Source organism: Excalfactoria chinensis, chromosome 1, assembly GCF_039878825.1.
Source record: "Excalfactoria chinensis isolate bCotChi1 chromosome 1, bCotChi1.hap2, whole genome shotgun sequence".
Taxonomy (NCBI): domain Eukaryota; kingdom Metazoa; phylum Chordata; class Aves; order Galliformes; family Phasianidae; genus Excalfactoria; species Excalfactoria chinensis.
This window is the reverse complement of record NC_092825.1, coordinates 131,564,740-131,580,676: the sequence shown is the minus strand read 5'-3', so window position 1 is coordinate 131,580,676 and position 15,937 is coordinate 131,564,740. Positions and strand designations below refer to the sequence as shown.

At 43.2% G+C, this 15,937-nt stretch overlaps 1 protein-coding gene across 2 annotated transcripts in view; it reads right to left on the bottom strand.

Annotated features, from left to right (window-relative positions):
• Positions 1–1,176: 1,176 nt before the first annotated feature.
• Positions 1,177–15,937, bottom strand: part of COL4A2 (collagen type IV alpha 2 chain) — a 135,315-nt gene continuing 120,554 nt past the window's right edge. For both annotated transcript variants that reach the window (XM_072342918.1, XM_072342927.1), the window contains exons 35-48: positions 15,381–15,444; positions 14,929–15,003; positions 14,422–14,529; positions 13,372–13,479; positions 11,830–11,901; positions 11,439–11,564; positions 9,876–9,992; positions 8,314–8,475; positions 8,092–8,190; positions 7,262–7,408; positions 6,567–6,683; positions 5,589–5,780; positions 4,991–5,277; positions 1,177–2,791 (exon numbers count right to left, since the gene is read on the bottom strand). In XM_072342918.1, the coding sequence (XP_072199019.1) occupies positions 2,537–2,791; positions 4,991–5,277; positions 5,589–5,780; positions 6,567–6,683; positions 7,262–7,408; positions 8,092–8,190; positions 8,314–8,475; positions 9,876–9,992; positions 11,439–11,564; positions 11,830–11,901; positions 13,372–13,479; positions 14,422–14,529; positions 14,929–15,003; positions 15,381–15,444 (1,929 nt within the window). In that variant the 3' untranslated portion in view covers positions 1,177–2,536. The remainder of the gene's footprint in view (positions 2,792–4,990; positions 5,278–5,588; positions 5,781–6,566; positions 6,684–7,261; positions 7,409–8,091; positions 8,191–8,313; positions 8,476–9,875; positions 9,993–11,438; positions 11,565–11,829; positions 11,902–13,371; positions 13,480–14,421; positions 14,530–14,928; positions 15,004–15,380; positions 15,445–15,937) is intronic.

Genomic DNA, 15,937 nt, shown 5'->3' with positions numbered 1-15,937 from the left:
AAGGGTAGGGCTGGATGGGGCAGGCAATGGCAATTGTGCCAAGGCCAAGGCTGGGCTGTGCCCTTCTCCATGTCATGGGGAAAGTCCAACACTATTTGGACTGTAAGCAGAGCTAGTCTTGAAAGTGGTGCTGGAGTGAAGCAGGAGGCAGAGCTGCAGTCTGCTGCCTAGATAAGATGCAGCCAAACCCTTAAAGGGGTGAGTGTGCACCCTGTCTGCTGGCAGCAATTGGATACTGCCTGTTACAGGGGCATGCCTACTGCTGTTCTATTTCCAGCTGCCTTGGACAAGCCCCGTCATGCAGCGTTTTAGTTGACAGAGTTGGTTGATACAACGTGAAAAACACTGGTGTCACCTGGCTGAGTTGCACTGATTTCACTACAGCTGTGCTGGTGCAGCAGTGCACCACTGCCTGTGGAGGGGGATATATCCTTGCTGACCTTTCTCCAGACCCAGCAGCATGCCACACTTCGGGGTATTTTCAAACAGCAGAAGCTTAGGAAATGAAAGCACTATGTTTAGAACCCTACATTTGTAAGGGCTAAGCGCATGGATCCGGAGCACATGACGTATACAAACTAAATATGAAACTTTGCACATGTGTGGCGTGACGTTTTTTCCCCCCCTCCTCGTTTCCTGACCCATGCCTTTGTTTTGACTCATACCGTTCTGGTGTACGGTGCTGAGCAAACAGTTTGCAAGAGTCAGAAACGAGAGAGGAAATGCAACTTCTGGAGAAGGACCCATCTGCTGAATTCCGCTAAATGAATGAGCTGCAAAAGAAGATGAGGCAAGGTGTCAGCCACTGGCGTCTTGAATGCTTAGCTGTTGCTGCTGACACAATAGTTTTTTATGGCTTTGCATAACCTCAACTCAAATTCTCTTGGAACATTTCAGCTGCTGCATTGCAGGCATTGCAAGCTGTAAAAATCCCCAGTGATGTAACGTTCAGCTGCCCCGCAACTGTGGCTGTCTGGCATGATCTGGAAGAGGCAAACTGGTGACTCTCAGGTGTTCGTCACTGCAACCTGTGTGTGATCTGAAAGGATGGGCAAATGTAGAATAGATTTGGCTGATGCGGAGGGCAGTGTTTGCAATTCAAAAGAGCTGTCCAATACGCATTTTATAGGAAACCAGAACCAAAACCTGACAAAAAATAGGAATGATCAACAAATAGAGGTGTATAAAAAACCCATTTATTTATGACACAGTGAGGATGGAATGTAATTACAAAAGCCAATAGGCACCCGAAGCAAGAGAGAACCGGTGACGTTGATATAAGCAATGATATTTCTCTTTGATTTCAGTTTTTGGTGTTTGGGAATATGTAACCAGACTTTGTCAGGCGGAAGAGAATAATTCTTCCCAGCCCTCTCCTGCAGCAGTGACAGACAACTTTGGATTCAATTGCTTTCTTCTCTAGAAGGGAAGAGCTGGCTATTTGGGGTATTTCCCAAGCCTGACGTGCAATGACACAGTCCTTTATGGGAAGAGATAGTGCCAAATATTGCCCTGCTTCCTTCCCCTTTGCTTTCACAAGGATGGACTCCGGCTTTGGAGGAGTTGCAGCTGCACATGGTCACTACCTGTGGTGAGTGAGCTGCTTTCAGAGGGGAAGAGCTGCAGTGCAAAACCACTCAGTGCTGTGAATAGCATCACACAGGTGAATGCCCACAACACGGCGGACCTTTGTAATCACAGCACCATGGAACAGCCAGAGTTGGGAGGGACCCAGAAGGATCACCAAGCCCAACTCCTGGTTCCACTGAGGAGCACCCAACATTCAAACCCAAAGTCTGAGAGCACATCTAGAAAAAAAATGGCCAGGCTTACAAAACAATATGCTGATGATTATTGTATAGTCTCCTAAACAACATAGGAAGTGACTGCATTTTGTGGTCACTCAATTGTGGGCTTCTCTGTTTCTAGTGATGAAGTGCTAGGAAACTGTGAGGCTTAAACCCTCCCCACAAATACAATGAAAAGCTGATTGCTCTGAGTGTGTTGGAGATGCCCGATCATAAAACAGTCACAGAAGTCAGGTTTTAATGCTGGATGTAAGCACCTTCCACGTCAGAATTACGCAAGGCTTTAACGCTCAGTGTGATCGCAGTGTGTCAGTTGTTGGAGCAGTAGCTGTTAGTGTTTAGTGTCGTGACAAATACCATGATAGAAGAGATGTATATATTATCTTAAAGTAAATGCAGTGGGTATCTGACCACGGTAAGCTTTTATTTCTCAAGTTTCTCGTGCTTCAAAGGTGTGAGTATTCGCAACATCTGTTAGAGTAGCACAAACAAATATATACGTACTGTATAGCAGGAGAACACAGCACCAGGTCTGTGTGTTCAACTTAATTTGTGTTACGCTTAGTTTGCTTTTATACGCTTTTAAAAAGTAACTTTCCGTTCCGCTTTTGAGGTAATAAGTTAAAGAATAAGCACCAACATGATTTATTCAAATGTCTAAACATCCTAGAAGGTTTCACTGTACAAGTACTAGATGGTAAGCAGGTTCCTTACGCTATGAAAGGCTTCTATAAATTTTTCATGCAGACTTGACATCTGCTGATGTGGCTTCGGATGAGTCCTGCCTTGAGTGTATCTGCCGAGGGCTTGCTTTGGAAGGACTGGTCGATCGTAGTGAGCCAGAAGCTGTACTTATTGGCAAAGTAATGACAGGTTCCACGTGCCCCATTGCACTCGATGAAAGGAGTAGCCCTGAAATCTTCCAGGCAGCTTCCAGGAGATACCAGCGACTGTCCTCCACCTTCATCACCGGCCGCAGTGTGCTAAAGGAGACAAAGAGAGCAGCGTTCAGAGCACAACCTCAGGCAATGCCGTCACAAATTATGCATGGGAAGACAGGAAAAGTGCTAGAAGTGCTCCTAATTCTTAAATCCAGAGTGGCTGATCCTGCTGCTCTGTAAGACTGAAGGGTCTGGCTAGGCTTTACACCAAGGAACTATCTCAAGTGTTGATGCCATTTCTGACAAACGTCTTTTCTAGAGCTAAAGTGCTCCCTGTTGCAAATCTTATAAATGAGGAGTCCTGTAGGTGAGAAAGGGCCCTTTTGGCATAATTTCAGCCAGTCCTCTGCTCAAAGCAGGCTCAGCTTCAAAGTTGCACTGGACTGTTCCAGGGCACAGTCAAGTTGTTGAGTTATCCAAGGATGGATTTTCCACCACCTCTATGGGCAGCCCTGTTAAGGTGAAAGGTGCTGAAAGGTGCTCACAGCCAGAGTTGGGTTGGTCCCTTCTCACTGGTGACAGGTGACAAGATGAGGGGAAATGGCCTCAAGTTGTGCCAGGGTAAGTTTAGGTTGGATATCAGGAAGAACTTCTTTATAGAAAGGGTTGTTAAGCACTGCAATAGGCTCCCCAGGGAGGTGGGTGAGTCACCATCCCTAGATGTGCTTAAAAACCATTTGGAAGTGGTGCTCAGGGCCATGATTTAGCAGAGGGCTGTTAGTTAGGGTAGTATGGTTAGGTTGTGGTTGGACTTGATGATCTTTAAAGTCTCCCAACCTGAGCAATTCTACGATTCACAGCTTTGAGGCTTCTGCAGTTGGATCTCCCAAGCAGCCAGAAAAGAACTACATGTACTCTTCAAGCACTGGGTTGTGAACTGTCTGGCTCTGCAGCTTCAGGGCAAGGGCTGTGATATTCCTATGCTCGGTGTACACCAACTCTGTATCTCTAAAAGCTTCCTTTTTATTGGCCAGGGCTCCTCATCCCTCTGCAAGAGCTACACCTTTCTAGGAAGCACTACAGCTGTGTGCCCTTTCCACATGAAATCTTAGCAATCTGCAAGGCTGTTTGGGCAGGAGTCTGTGGTGACTCCTTCATGATTGAGCCTTACCCAAGGGAAGGAGGTGACAAATTTCAGCCAAGGAAGTAAAACAATGTGTAGCCTGAAATAACCACAGGCATGTTTTACTTCTCTTTCAGCAGTGGCATGAGAAGCAAAAAAATGTGTATGTCAAACACTTCAGTCGCTCGGAAGGTTAGATGGGAAACTGCAGGTCTGAATCTTCTAAAACACTTCTCATTGTATGTTCTGTGGTGCTGGCAGACTTTGTCCTGGCAAAAGCTTCTTGCTGAGGTGACAGCTTTGCCCTTAACAGTGCCGAATGTTTACCTTCACAAACAATTAATCTTTAGCATTCCTGGGAAGGAACTGTGAGATTGCCAGCAGGGCCTTTCCAAAGAAGCAAGAGAAGAAAGGTCAAACATAAGGCTGGTCACACAGAGCAGAGCTCAGCGCTGCCCCTCCGCTCCCTGTGAGGAGCTGCAGCCGCCATCAGGCCTCCCCTCAGCTCCTCTGCTCTGCGCTGAGCGCACCGAGGAGCTGCAGCCGCTTAGGGAGCATACACTGAAGATTAACTTTGAAAGCAACAGGAGGCTCTCCAGACTAAGTGAAACATTTTTGTGTCTAAATCTAAAGAGCAGCTTTTTTTCAGTATCCAAAAGAAGGGGATATCTATCTATCTATCTTTCTATCTATCTATCTATCTATCTATCTATCTATCTATCTATCTATCTATCTATCTATCTATCTATCTATCTATCTATCTATCTATAATATATATATATTCTTTTACTCCAGATCAGCTTCTTAATAGTGAGGTACATCCATGACTCTTTTTCTACCTGTGAAAATGCTTTGTAGGCTGTGGTTGCACCTCAGCACAGTTTTACCTTCTAAGCCACAGCTGTCCCTGTGTTCTGCTCTCCAACACTTTTTGTACATAAAGACTCCAGATGCTATTCTAACAAAGGACTCCAAATTGCTATTCTGGCCATTTTTTCTGCTATTCACAGAAATTTTGCTTCTCATTTCTGCTTCCTAGGAATGACTTTTGTTGTTCCCCAGGACCCCAGGATGAAGCATCGTTTTGATGTTACTGAATCTAAGAGCAGCCTTCCTAGTATTTAAGACTCATATTGAAATCTAGTGCCATACAAAACGCGATGCTGGAGAACAAATACCATAAGGAAGGAATATCCAATCCACAAACTGCGCCAGCCTTCGGGGCAGCGAGGAATAGAAGCTTCTTGGCTATGGACAGCAATTGCCACAGCTGGGGCCTCACAAACAGAGCAGCGGCTGATATATGGCCTAATTTCTTCTTCTGCCACAGGCATCATTGGAAGGGGTGCTGTAGTTGAGAGCCAGTAGGATTTGTCATTTCGATTTGCATAATAACAAATATCCCCAGGGTTACAGTAGAGGAATGGCATTGTACTGAAACGAGCCAAGCATGAGCCAGCCAGCCCTGTTAAAAAAGAGAGAAAAAAAAGAAATTATGGCAATCATTCTTTCAGAAGACAATGCCTGTGTTCAGTTTGCTGCTCCTTCCTAAGTGAGTGTCAGTAAAACCTTGCCATCCACAATGTGTCACTGGCTTTACAATTGCAAGATCTCCCTCAGGGACACTCTATGGAGACATACAGTTTTTATCTTCTCTTTTTGGTGCTTCCTAAGCTTGCATACTGAAATCCAAGCTTTCTGTAACTTCCATTTCTTTTTCTTCTTTTTGGTCAGCGGCACAGATTTGAGGCTGCTGCTAGCAACACCCACACGTACCTAGGTCCTGGTTGTGTGCTTTCTCTTGCCCCTCGAAGTACAGGAGGCTGTAGCCGCTCCAGAGTTTGTTCATGCCAATTGGGCACATTGGCTCTTGGTCAGACTGGCTGTGCTTCACCAGCAGGTAGCCGATGCTAACGCTGCGACCTGGCATGCCTGGCAGCCCGGGGCTACCGGGGCGGCCTGGCTGGCCTTAGATGAAAAAGAGAAGAATAATACAGTTCAGTTTGTGCTCCCACTAATTGTTGCTGATATTCCAGTTAAACTGCCCATGAGCAAAGATTAATTGCAAGATAATTCTTATGGTAAGTTATTGTTCAAAAAGCTGTAGCTCTAGGATTAGAACAGTTGATTTTGAAGCAGATTGGTGCTGTAACAGGCTCCTTGGTTCCTAGCATGGTGTATTTCACTATCAGAGCCAGGGAAGGTCACAGATAAAAGTTCTGATGAATTTTAGCAGGATTTGTGCAATACAGATGAGGATCTGTTTCCTTTACAGCATTTTCTTAGTTTAAGATTAACCAATAGCTTTTCAATTGCTTGCATTTGCTTCATATGGTTACGATTAGGCTCTGCAAATACCTTTTTCTCTTTGTACTTGGTTTATTAAGATGGTAAACTTGCTGCTCTTAAACTGGATAAAGACACAGGTATTTTTTTCACCAATACAATCCCTTAAACAACATCTATCCAAATATCACCTACTCAAACATTGCTTAAGCGCTAGCAAAATACTGTGCTGAAATAAACCAATATGAAAATTCACTCAGATCAAAAACTTACTCTCATGAGTTGATTGCCATCTATACCTGTCAAAACTCAATTTGAAAAGTGTATCCTCTTTTAAAAGTTAGAGGTGTCCCATGAAGAGTATGTGAAGACACAAGCTTTCTCCAGCCACCCCATCCAGCGATAATTACAGAACAGTTAAGGCAGTGAAATGGGAAAGAGAGAAGAAATGCTGTGTGAATCTTTTACCTTCAAATCCCACCGGACCTTGAAACCCCATTGCTCCTTGTTCACCTCTGGATCCAGGAGGAGCTGGAATGCCACCTCGGCCCTGGAGTCCTGGTTCTCCAGGTAAGCCTCTGAGACCTTGCACCAACAACAGTGATGAGCACGGTGACTTACTCCATTAACATGTACTCTATGTGAATGTGTTAGGTCCAGTCTGCCAGGTTTACCAATTGACACTTGAGAGCAAGATCTAACTGCTCAAACAGAGAGCACTGAATTCATTGGAAAATGAATGGGATCAAGACTACATGACATTCACCACCTTAATCTTTCACTCTTGCTACCAACACGTGTCTCTAATGAGACCAGTAGCAAGAGGTGCGCTGTATCTGGTCTATGTGTCACTGACACATCAAATTTCTTGTATCAAATGCAAACCCACAAGGATGAGTTTTTCAGTGACTTTTGCTCTTGATTTAAGTGACTGTATCCACATCTGACATTGCTTTGGCTGTACAAATGTCATCAACAGTTCTCTCCTGTTTTACTTAAGTTCTGAACATTAGGAGGCAAAAGAAAGGCAGGCCTCTAGCTTTGAAAAGCTCGACTCTCCTTTCTGACTCATATGATTCTGAATTGAAGAGAGCCAGAGCAGTGCACTGATGACCTCACTGTTCACAGCAACTGAGCTTTTGTTCTAAGTGTGCAGTTCCTACCTGGGTCTCCTGGTGGACCTTGAGGTCCTGTATCACCCGGACTTCCCTGAGGTCCTGTATTTCCACGGGGACCTGGTGAACCTTGCTCAGCAACCAGCCTTGGAGGAATTGGTGGCAACCCAGGAGAGCCTGGAGGGCCCTGAAAGCCTGTGGTAAGAGATAAGATGAAGCAGTTTGATTAAAAACAAAAAGAGCATACTTGCCTTTATATGCTTTCACTCACAGACATGTTGCTGTTACTTGGCTGCGTGTGCAAGAGAGGGACTGTTCTGAAGTGTCTGCAGTACAATTCCTTGGCTAAAACAGATTTTTTTATATTAGGAGAACATATATGAGGGTGGGGATTGTTTTTTATAGGACAGCATAAAGAGAAGCTGAAGGAAATGAATGGTGCTACTGCTCCCCTCAGTTATGATGTAGGAGGCTGGGAAGTTTCTCCCCAAAAAGTCAACAGCTCTCTGAGGTATAGCATCATCTTTCTATGGGCTTCTGGAAACACAGATAAGCAACGGTATAGATTTCTAAAGAGCCAGTATGTATACTCTGCAGAATTAGTTTATACAAGGAAATCTTCTTTTCTCCCCTTGAAAGTGGCTCTGATTTTGGAGTCAGTACCTTGTATGAAATAAATTTATTAGGGCAGAAAGTTGATGATCTACCTTGAATTTAGACACTGGAATTTGCCATGGGTCACACAGAGTCATGCAGGGCTGGAGGACTTCGGAGGCCTTCTAGTCTAACCTCCTGCTACAGGCAGGACCACCTATGTCAGTTCTGTGTGGATGCAGAAACTTTAGAAAGAAGTCATGCATCTGACTGCAATTACTCACCAGTAAGTCCTCTATCTCCCTTGGGTCCAACGGGTCCCAAATCACCTGGAAATCCTACTGTGCCAATAAAGCCAATGACACCTTGTTCACCCTTACGACCTTTAATGCAAAAAGATACATGATGTTATTGTACTTTGACATGGATCATATGAATTCTGAAGTCATGATACTCAAATTGTCATAGCGTAGAGGCTTCCCCTCTACAAATGATCAGCATCTCACCTTTTGGTCCGGGATAACCGGGAATCCCAGGTCTCCCTGGTAATCCAGGATCACCTCTTGCCCCTTTGGGGCCAGCTTGTCCGCTCACACCTGCTCGCCCACTTTCTCCCTTGCTTCCCGGTGAAGCTGGTGTTCCAGGCTGCCCTTGTAGTCCTGGATAACCTGTTTAGAGCACATTCAAGCTGTAATCTGTTCAAACTGCCTTAATACCAAGGCACAGATGAAAGTAGCAGCACTAATTGTATCGCATCAGGTTTTATTTCCTTAATTTAAGCAGGGAATTCATGCTCAGTTGTCTAAACTCAATCTGCATCCTGCTCTCAGCCTGTTAGCAGCAGAGGAATTAGAGCATAGAGTTCCCACAGTGCGTGGTGTTGTCACAGCCTTTGATGGGCTATCTCTGCCCCAGCAAATGCCCCAGTTCACCAGGTGTCTCCCTGCTTTGTCCTAAATTTTCCAAGTAACTAGAGAGAAATCAGCAGCAAATACGTGACTGGTGCCAGGTGGTAAATATGCCAAGGACTCGGTGTTCCATGTACTTTGGTGCTTCAGCTGAACACCTGGATACAAATAACTGCTTCACTCTCTTGGCAGTTATGGCAACAGCTGCTTTTTCCAGAAGTTCCTATTGCCTGAAGCTAAACTTGGCAGGTTTCTGTTAGCTACCTCTGCTGCCTGTGAAGAGAAGAAATGGACTTTGTTTCCAGGGAAAAAAGGATTTAATAGCAATGGTTTTCAGTGGGGCTTCTCTCATGCTGAATATTGAAGTTATTGGATTATGTGTGGATATAAATGCAAGATGCTTAAGGCAAAGTAAAAGAGCCATGCTATTCCACGTCAGCTGGCAGGTGGTCTTCCTGTTCCTATCCCACTCTCTTCACTACTTTTACTGATTTTTTAATGAAATGGCTGCTTGGGAAGCAGCATGCAGAGTCAGGCCAACTAACATAACTCTTCACACTTGGAAACCCAGGTATTTTGTGAGTTTCACCGATAGTTTGCTGAGTTCACATTTCAGTTTCTATACATCACATGGATGTGTACGGATACACCTGCAACTTCTGCCACAAGTGCTTCACAGTGAAATTTGAAATGACTGTGCAGTCCAACAAGCAACAGGACTGCCTGCTTCTAAATATACAGTCACAGGTTGGCTCTTTCATGTGCGAAAGGGGCAAGCTCACAGCATGGACTTCTAGAGATGAAAAAAGATTTCTTACATAATTTCACATAGGAAAAAGATTTGGAATGGTTAAGGAAATATTCTGCAGATCTGCAAGTCCACTGCAGATCTAAGATTTTAAAGCTATTTTAATGATATTTGCATGAAAAACAAGCCCTTCCATCAGGACATCCTGTAGGAACAGCCTTTTGCATACAGTTCTGCCCCCTGTGGGATGTGGGAGCATCACAGCGTTCTGTCTTCAAGGAGCACTGAGACATATACTTAGGTGTTGCATTTCATAGAGATGCTTTACTGAATGAAGACTGAAACAAGCCGCTGTTGCTAATGTTGTACTTAATCTCCTCTTGTTATCTGAGGGATACAAGGCATGGCTTACCTGGCACTCCATCTAAACCTGGGGAACCTGTATCGCCTGGATATCCTGATATATTGGAAATCCCAGGAGGCCCTGGAAGTCCATCCTGCCCTGGTATGCCAAAGGGTCCTTGGACTCCTGAAAAGGAGAGAAGAAATAATCAGCACTGCAAGGAAAATGGACGCTTTCAATGAGAAGGACTGACTCTTCATGAAGTGCAAAGAACGGTATTTTCAAAGTGGAAACACCTGCAGTTCCCACTGATCTTTTTTTTTCCCCCACACCATGACACTGTGGAGGTGTTTTACAAAGAAAACCTAAATATTAGTTGTGTTTCAAAGCTCTCTGAATAGTTAATTACAACACGCTGTGTGGAATGCTAATCATATCGTGTCTGCCGGGTTAAATATTACTTTGAAACAGAGAGTACTTGAGATATCTTAAGTATATTGCAGCAGACAAGAAAGCAGCTTTGTTCCTCTGTGTCTTATTGAATAGGGGTCACGGATGCCTCTTTGTTTTTCTGGAGGGTCGAATGAAACCAGAAGTTTGAGTACAAAGAAATTCTCTATAGATGGAAGATGTTAAATGGCCCAAAAGAAGCTAAATGGCCTTAAAAGAAGCTAAATGGCCAAAAATTTGCCTCACCTTTTTGCTCAAAATTATCCTTCCTTGTCAGGAAGCCACAAAACCCCCTTTGTTTAGTCATGTAAAAATCCTAATAATATCTAATTCTGATAAACACAAATAAAATAAGCCAAATGATTATTTCTTCCAGGGCTTGATATGAAATGAAATGTCTGAATGGTCTTAGAGAATATGCATCGTGTTAGTAAGGACAAAGCAGAATACAAAAGAACAGCCACTGAACAGTTCAGGTAGAGGGAGTAAGGTTTTATCTATCTACCAGTCCCTGTTGCTTTTAGAGTTAAGGTGTTAGAAAACTTATTAAAAACTGTAGTAGTTAGTTGTTTCATCCGTAACATCAGTCTGGAGGCTCCCTGATGGAAGAAGAACTGGTGGTGCACTGTGCTGAGGTAACTGCTGCCTGCTATAGCAAAGTGAGAGCTGGAAAGCCGTATGTTCACCTGGCACGAGGGTGATGATGGTATAAATGAAACACGGTGAGTGCAAATAGAGCCCAGGAGGGAGCAGAAGGAAAATCACACATTAATGGACTGTGAGGCTTTCAGAAGAAAGGTAAACATTGATGGTTTCGCAATGAAAAGAAAGAAAGAAGAGCAATAGTGTGAGTGTAAATGGAGCCTCTTTAAAAATATTTTGGGAGTGGGTGGTTGAGAGCAGCCTGTAGCATGCTGAGTGCTGGAGGGGTGTACAGGGGGCTGCTGCCATGAGGAAGGATGCAGGCCATCCAAGAGGCTTAGCCTGTCCTGCATTGGGCAGTGCATTGTTTCTGAGTAAGGTCTGGGTAAGCAGTAACTACAAATATTGACTTTCCCCACATTGGGCAGTGCTTTTGTAGCTCTCCTATGCAGCTGCCTACCCTGTATTGCACTTCATGACATCAGTAACACCCACAAGTGGAACAAATAATAAGTGGATCTCATTCTCCAGTATACAGACCTGGAACACCTCTGTCTCCCTTCTGACCCGGCGGTCCTTGGCTGCCCTCCACTCTGCTTGGCTCTCCTGCTTCTCCTTTGTCACCCACAGGACCTGGGAAGCCTGCAGAGCCGTAGCCATCCGGACCTGTGTGGAGTTGTTCACAAGTGAGAAGAAATGTTTCCTCATGTAGTAACGAATCAGCATGCTCACATATCTGTACAGAGCATGTGGCTCTAAATACAGTGACTCATTGAAAAAATGGCTTGTAACGGAAAAGGAAAATAGCGAGGATTTAACTTAACACAAGGAAAGGAATTATGATTTGAAGTTGTATTCTAATTCAACAGACAACACTTGCAGGTAACCCAGTGCAGTACCTGTCAACAGGCAGAATGAAAGTCTCACTGACCTGGTGATCCTGGTAATCCCTTAGTGCCCGGTAAACCGTGCAGTCCACCGATTCCTCTTAAGCCAGGCAAGCCTGTTTTAAAATTACACTCATTACCTTAATAGTTCCTACTAGACCACATATATTCCTCATGAAAAAATGGAAGTGCTCTAAGAAATATGATTCTGAGTTAAACTCTTGTGTATTATACACAAATTAATTAATTATAGTTAGCTTACTATGTAATATGTTATTCTTATCTTTTTTAATTAGCAAATCTAATTAATATCCAATAAGCTTGCAATGGGATACTTAAAATCTCTCTAATCTGTCTGGTAGAAAGCCATTAGTTCCAGTCTTGCGACCACAACTTTCTAATAACCATTTAATGTTTTCAAAAGTTCTCAAACCAAGACAATTATGGGATAATTGTACAACCCAAATGTAATTATAATGAAGCCCTCTTCAGGAGAAATTCACTCCAGGTTATTAAAAAACCACAAACAACAGTTAACAAAAAGTCTAATAGCTGCTACAGCTGTTATAGGTAAAATTTATCCCATTTATTTGTGTCTATCAAAAAGCTAAGGACGATGTTAAAGTTAGATGAGTGCCTTTAATCAATTGTCAGAGCTCTGAAGGACAATTAAACCTTCACAAAAATAACTGTCTGCCTCGCTCTTCATCGCTTATAAAGACAGACTCCATAACTCTATTAGCTTTGATTCGATGCAGATTCAGATGGATGAATCTCACTAAAATCAGGGCAATTTCCTGCTGTACTTGTAGAAAAAAATCTGCCCACTTCATATATGAAGGAGTCAGGTGGCAGACAATGAGACCCTGTATCCTGTGATACGGCTTCATTTTAAACTATTGCCTGTATTTTGACAGCAGAATTCTGTCTGAGCCTCAAGTTGGATGTAAACCACCCAAATCCACAAAACCACGTGTCAGATCAGTAAGTGAGTTTTGATGATGATGGAAGACAAGTTTATTGTTTGCCATCTAATGCCACATGTTAATAATCTGACACTGTATATCACAAGTCTTTCTTCTCAGCTTCATTATAAAAGAAAACATTTCTCAGAAACTGCTCTCTTGGTTGAGAGGGTGGTTACAGTCATAGAATCATTAAGGTTTGAAAAGACCTCCAAGATCATCAAGTCTAACTGTCAGCCCATCCCCACTATGCCCACTAACTACATCCCATATGTATGTCTATACACCCACCACTGTCACCTCCAGGGATGGTGACTCTACCAGCCTGTGCCACTGCCTCACCACTCCTTCTGAGAACAAGTTTTTCCTAATGTCCAACCTGAATCTCACCCAGTACAACTTCAAGGGAGCTCAGCAGATAACAGTCCTTCAGAAACAAGGAATTAGAAAGCAACCACACAGGTCCCCATCAATGCATCTGGACCTTTTTGTGGAACGCACGTTTACCAGAGGGAGATCTGCCATTGTGAATTGCAAAATGCCCTCTTTCTTCTTCGCCCCAAAAGAATAACAGTGAGTGCTCACATTGATATGACTGGATAGCCAAAGCTGTATGAATACCTGCTTGTCCTGGTAAGCCAGGCCAGCCAGAAGCTCCTTTTTCTCCTTGGAATCCGGGCGTTCCAGGGCTTCCTTGCTGCCCTGGGGGGCCAACCAGTCCAGGCAAACCTAAGTGACAATGGTATATCATCATGAGTTTCCTTAAAAGCCAACAGCCCAAGAACACTTGTGCTACCTTTATTCTCCCAGGTAGCAAAATAAAAGCTTATGTCCTCAGTGTCACTATATGACAATGCACCCTTCATCCAACTGGATGACAAAAAGAAAGAAAAGGTAAGACAGACAAAGTGTAACAGAACCATTAATTGCAAATTTCAGGCTTATGACAACCTCAGGAACATAATGGACTCTTCCTACTAAGATGGTTGTCTGACTTCAATTAGCAGTTACAATAGGTAATTTCACTTATGTGCATCTTAGTTGCCCCATTTGCCCCCTCTGTTTTGGCTCCCTGACTGGAAAACTGATCAGAATAGTGCTGTTTCCCAGTGAGGTACTTACTAGCACAGCTCCAGTTTGGACAGAATTTATATGCCCTACAATTATGTAAGAGCAACTGCTCTGAAGGAGCACTTTCATGATCCCCCTGGAATGAGACGCGCTCTTGAGCCACAAGATCCAGACTGAGCCAGACCTGACTTTGCTTTCCCTGCATTCTTGTATGTTCAGCCAGGGAAACTGGCACAAAGGCTCCCCAACTGGGTCCTGTAGGATACTTATTGCATTTATGGCAGAAAAGAGTGCTGAAATGCCCACCTCCTTGTCGCCAGGAGAATACCTAAGTAAGAATGCCAGCAATGCAACAGTTTGACCAGACACATGATAGTCATAAGAAAATAAACACTGCTGTGAACCGGAGTTAATCTTTTGACGTTCCCTCTTAACAGGTTCTCCTGGGAGTTCCACATTCTTTTTATTGCTCTTTACCAACTTACAAAACAATTAACATTTTAAAATCTTAAGGATATTCTCTTGATTGAACAGAGTTTTTTCCTTTCTCTTCTCAACCTGTTTTATTCTTTGGAGTGGTAAAAGGGAGGAATATTTTACCTTGCTGTCCCAAGGAGCCAGGTACACCCTGTATGCCCTTGAGGCCTTCAATGCCAGGTAAACCAGGATCACCTCCTTCGCCTTTTTGTCCAGGGCCTCCTCTTAAGCCTGCAAAAAAAAAAAAAAAAAAAAAAGACAAAATCTGTAATTTTTCTCAGTAATCTTTATTATAATTCTTTATTATAATTCTAAACTAATTTGCTAATGTGAAGCTGGCTACTTGGTGAGTCCTTGTCTAGCTGCATAAAGTCATCCTTCAAGTTAGGGTGCTTTCATAGTGTGGGAGAATGAATGAATGAATGAATGAATGAATGGTCTTCTACCACACCTTGGCCAAAAACCAGCCTAATTCTGCTATCCCCCCCTTACATTATTTTTAGCCTGGTTTTGCTCCTTTTGTCACCATAGGCTGAATAGCCATCAAAAGCACACACTAAGATCTCCCACCTTTCCTCTGTGGAATTTAATCTGTGAAAAATGAGAAATCCAGAGTAACTGTGACATTACCTGTAAGACCCGGCACACCGACTTCCCCTTTAAGGCCTGGCATTCCTGGTAAGTTTATAGTATCACCCGGCTCACCTGTTTCAAGGTAAAAACAAGATGTGAATGGCAAAGCTTTATCCAAAAGCAGCAGTATTCCTGTACTTTTGAAGGACTGCAACTTTCAAGACAAAATTCGGTGATTATTATCTTTGTAGATAAAAACAGAAATAAGTTCAAGGAAGAAAAACACAGAATGTAGAACAGCTCCTCTACTGACACCCTGCCATGGATTTTTGTATCTTGCATGAAATTAACATCATTAAACTTTTCAAAGCCTCCTATGTTTGCAACATGATACCCTAAGACCATAGAAGGACTCATTAAGTCTGAAGACCCTCTTGGATCCCACAGAATTTCACGTCACTCGATTGTTGATGAATACAAAGAAAGCTCAGATAAGAGAACAAACTTACCACTTTCACCATGGGAGCCAGGAGTACCAAAATGGCCTGAAATTCCTGGGGCACCCTTATCTCCCTGTCATATAATTAAAAACAAGTATCAGTTAATGAGGATCTAGTAAATCTTCCAAGCAGGAGAGTTTGGAATAAAGGCCATTAAATTCACCTTTTGTTTTGCTCTGTGTGTTTTGGGCATTTTTTAGTTTTAGTTTTTTTGCTTGTTTCCATTGTACTTTGATTCTTTTTGCTGAAATCAGTTAAACCAAACCAGTGCAAACCAAACGTTAAGCTCTGTTTGCTAAGTTTGAAATGGAAAACATCATATTGCACACATATGGCAGACGGTCTCTCTGTTCTTGGTCAGGGAAAAGTTCTACTGAAGTTGAAGGACATTTCTAACTGGAAAGGAACACATTTTCTTGTCTCTATTAAATAAATTATGCATACGAGTCTACTGTCAGGTATTTTGCAAGACTTCAGTATAACTTATTTTGCTGCCAAAGTGAATTGCCCTCAAGGAGCTCAGATTCTTAGACTTTTTACTATTAGGGAAGTGACAGTGAGTAATT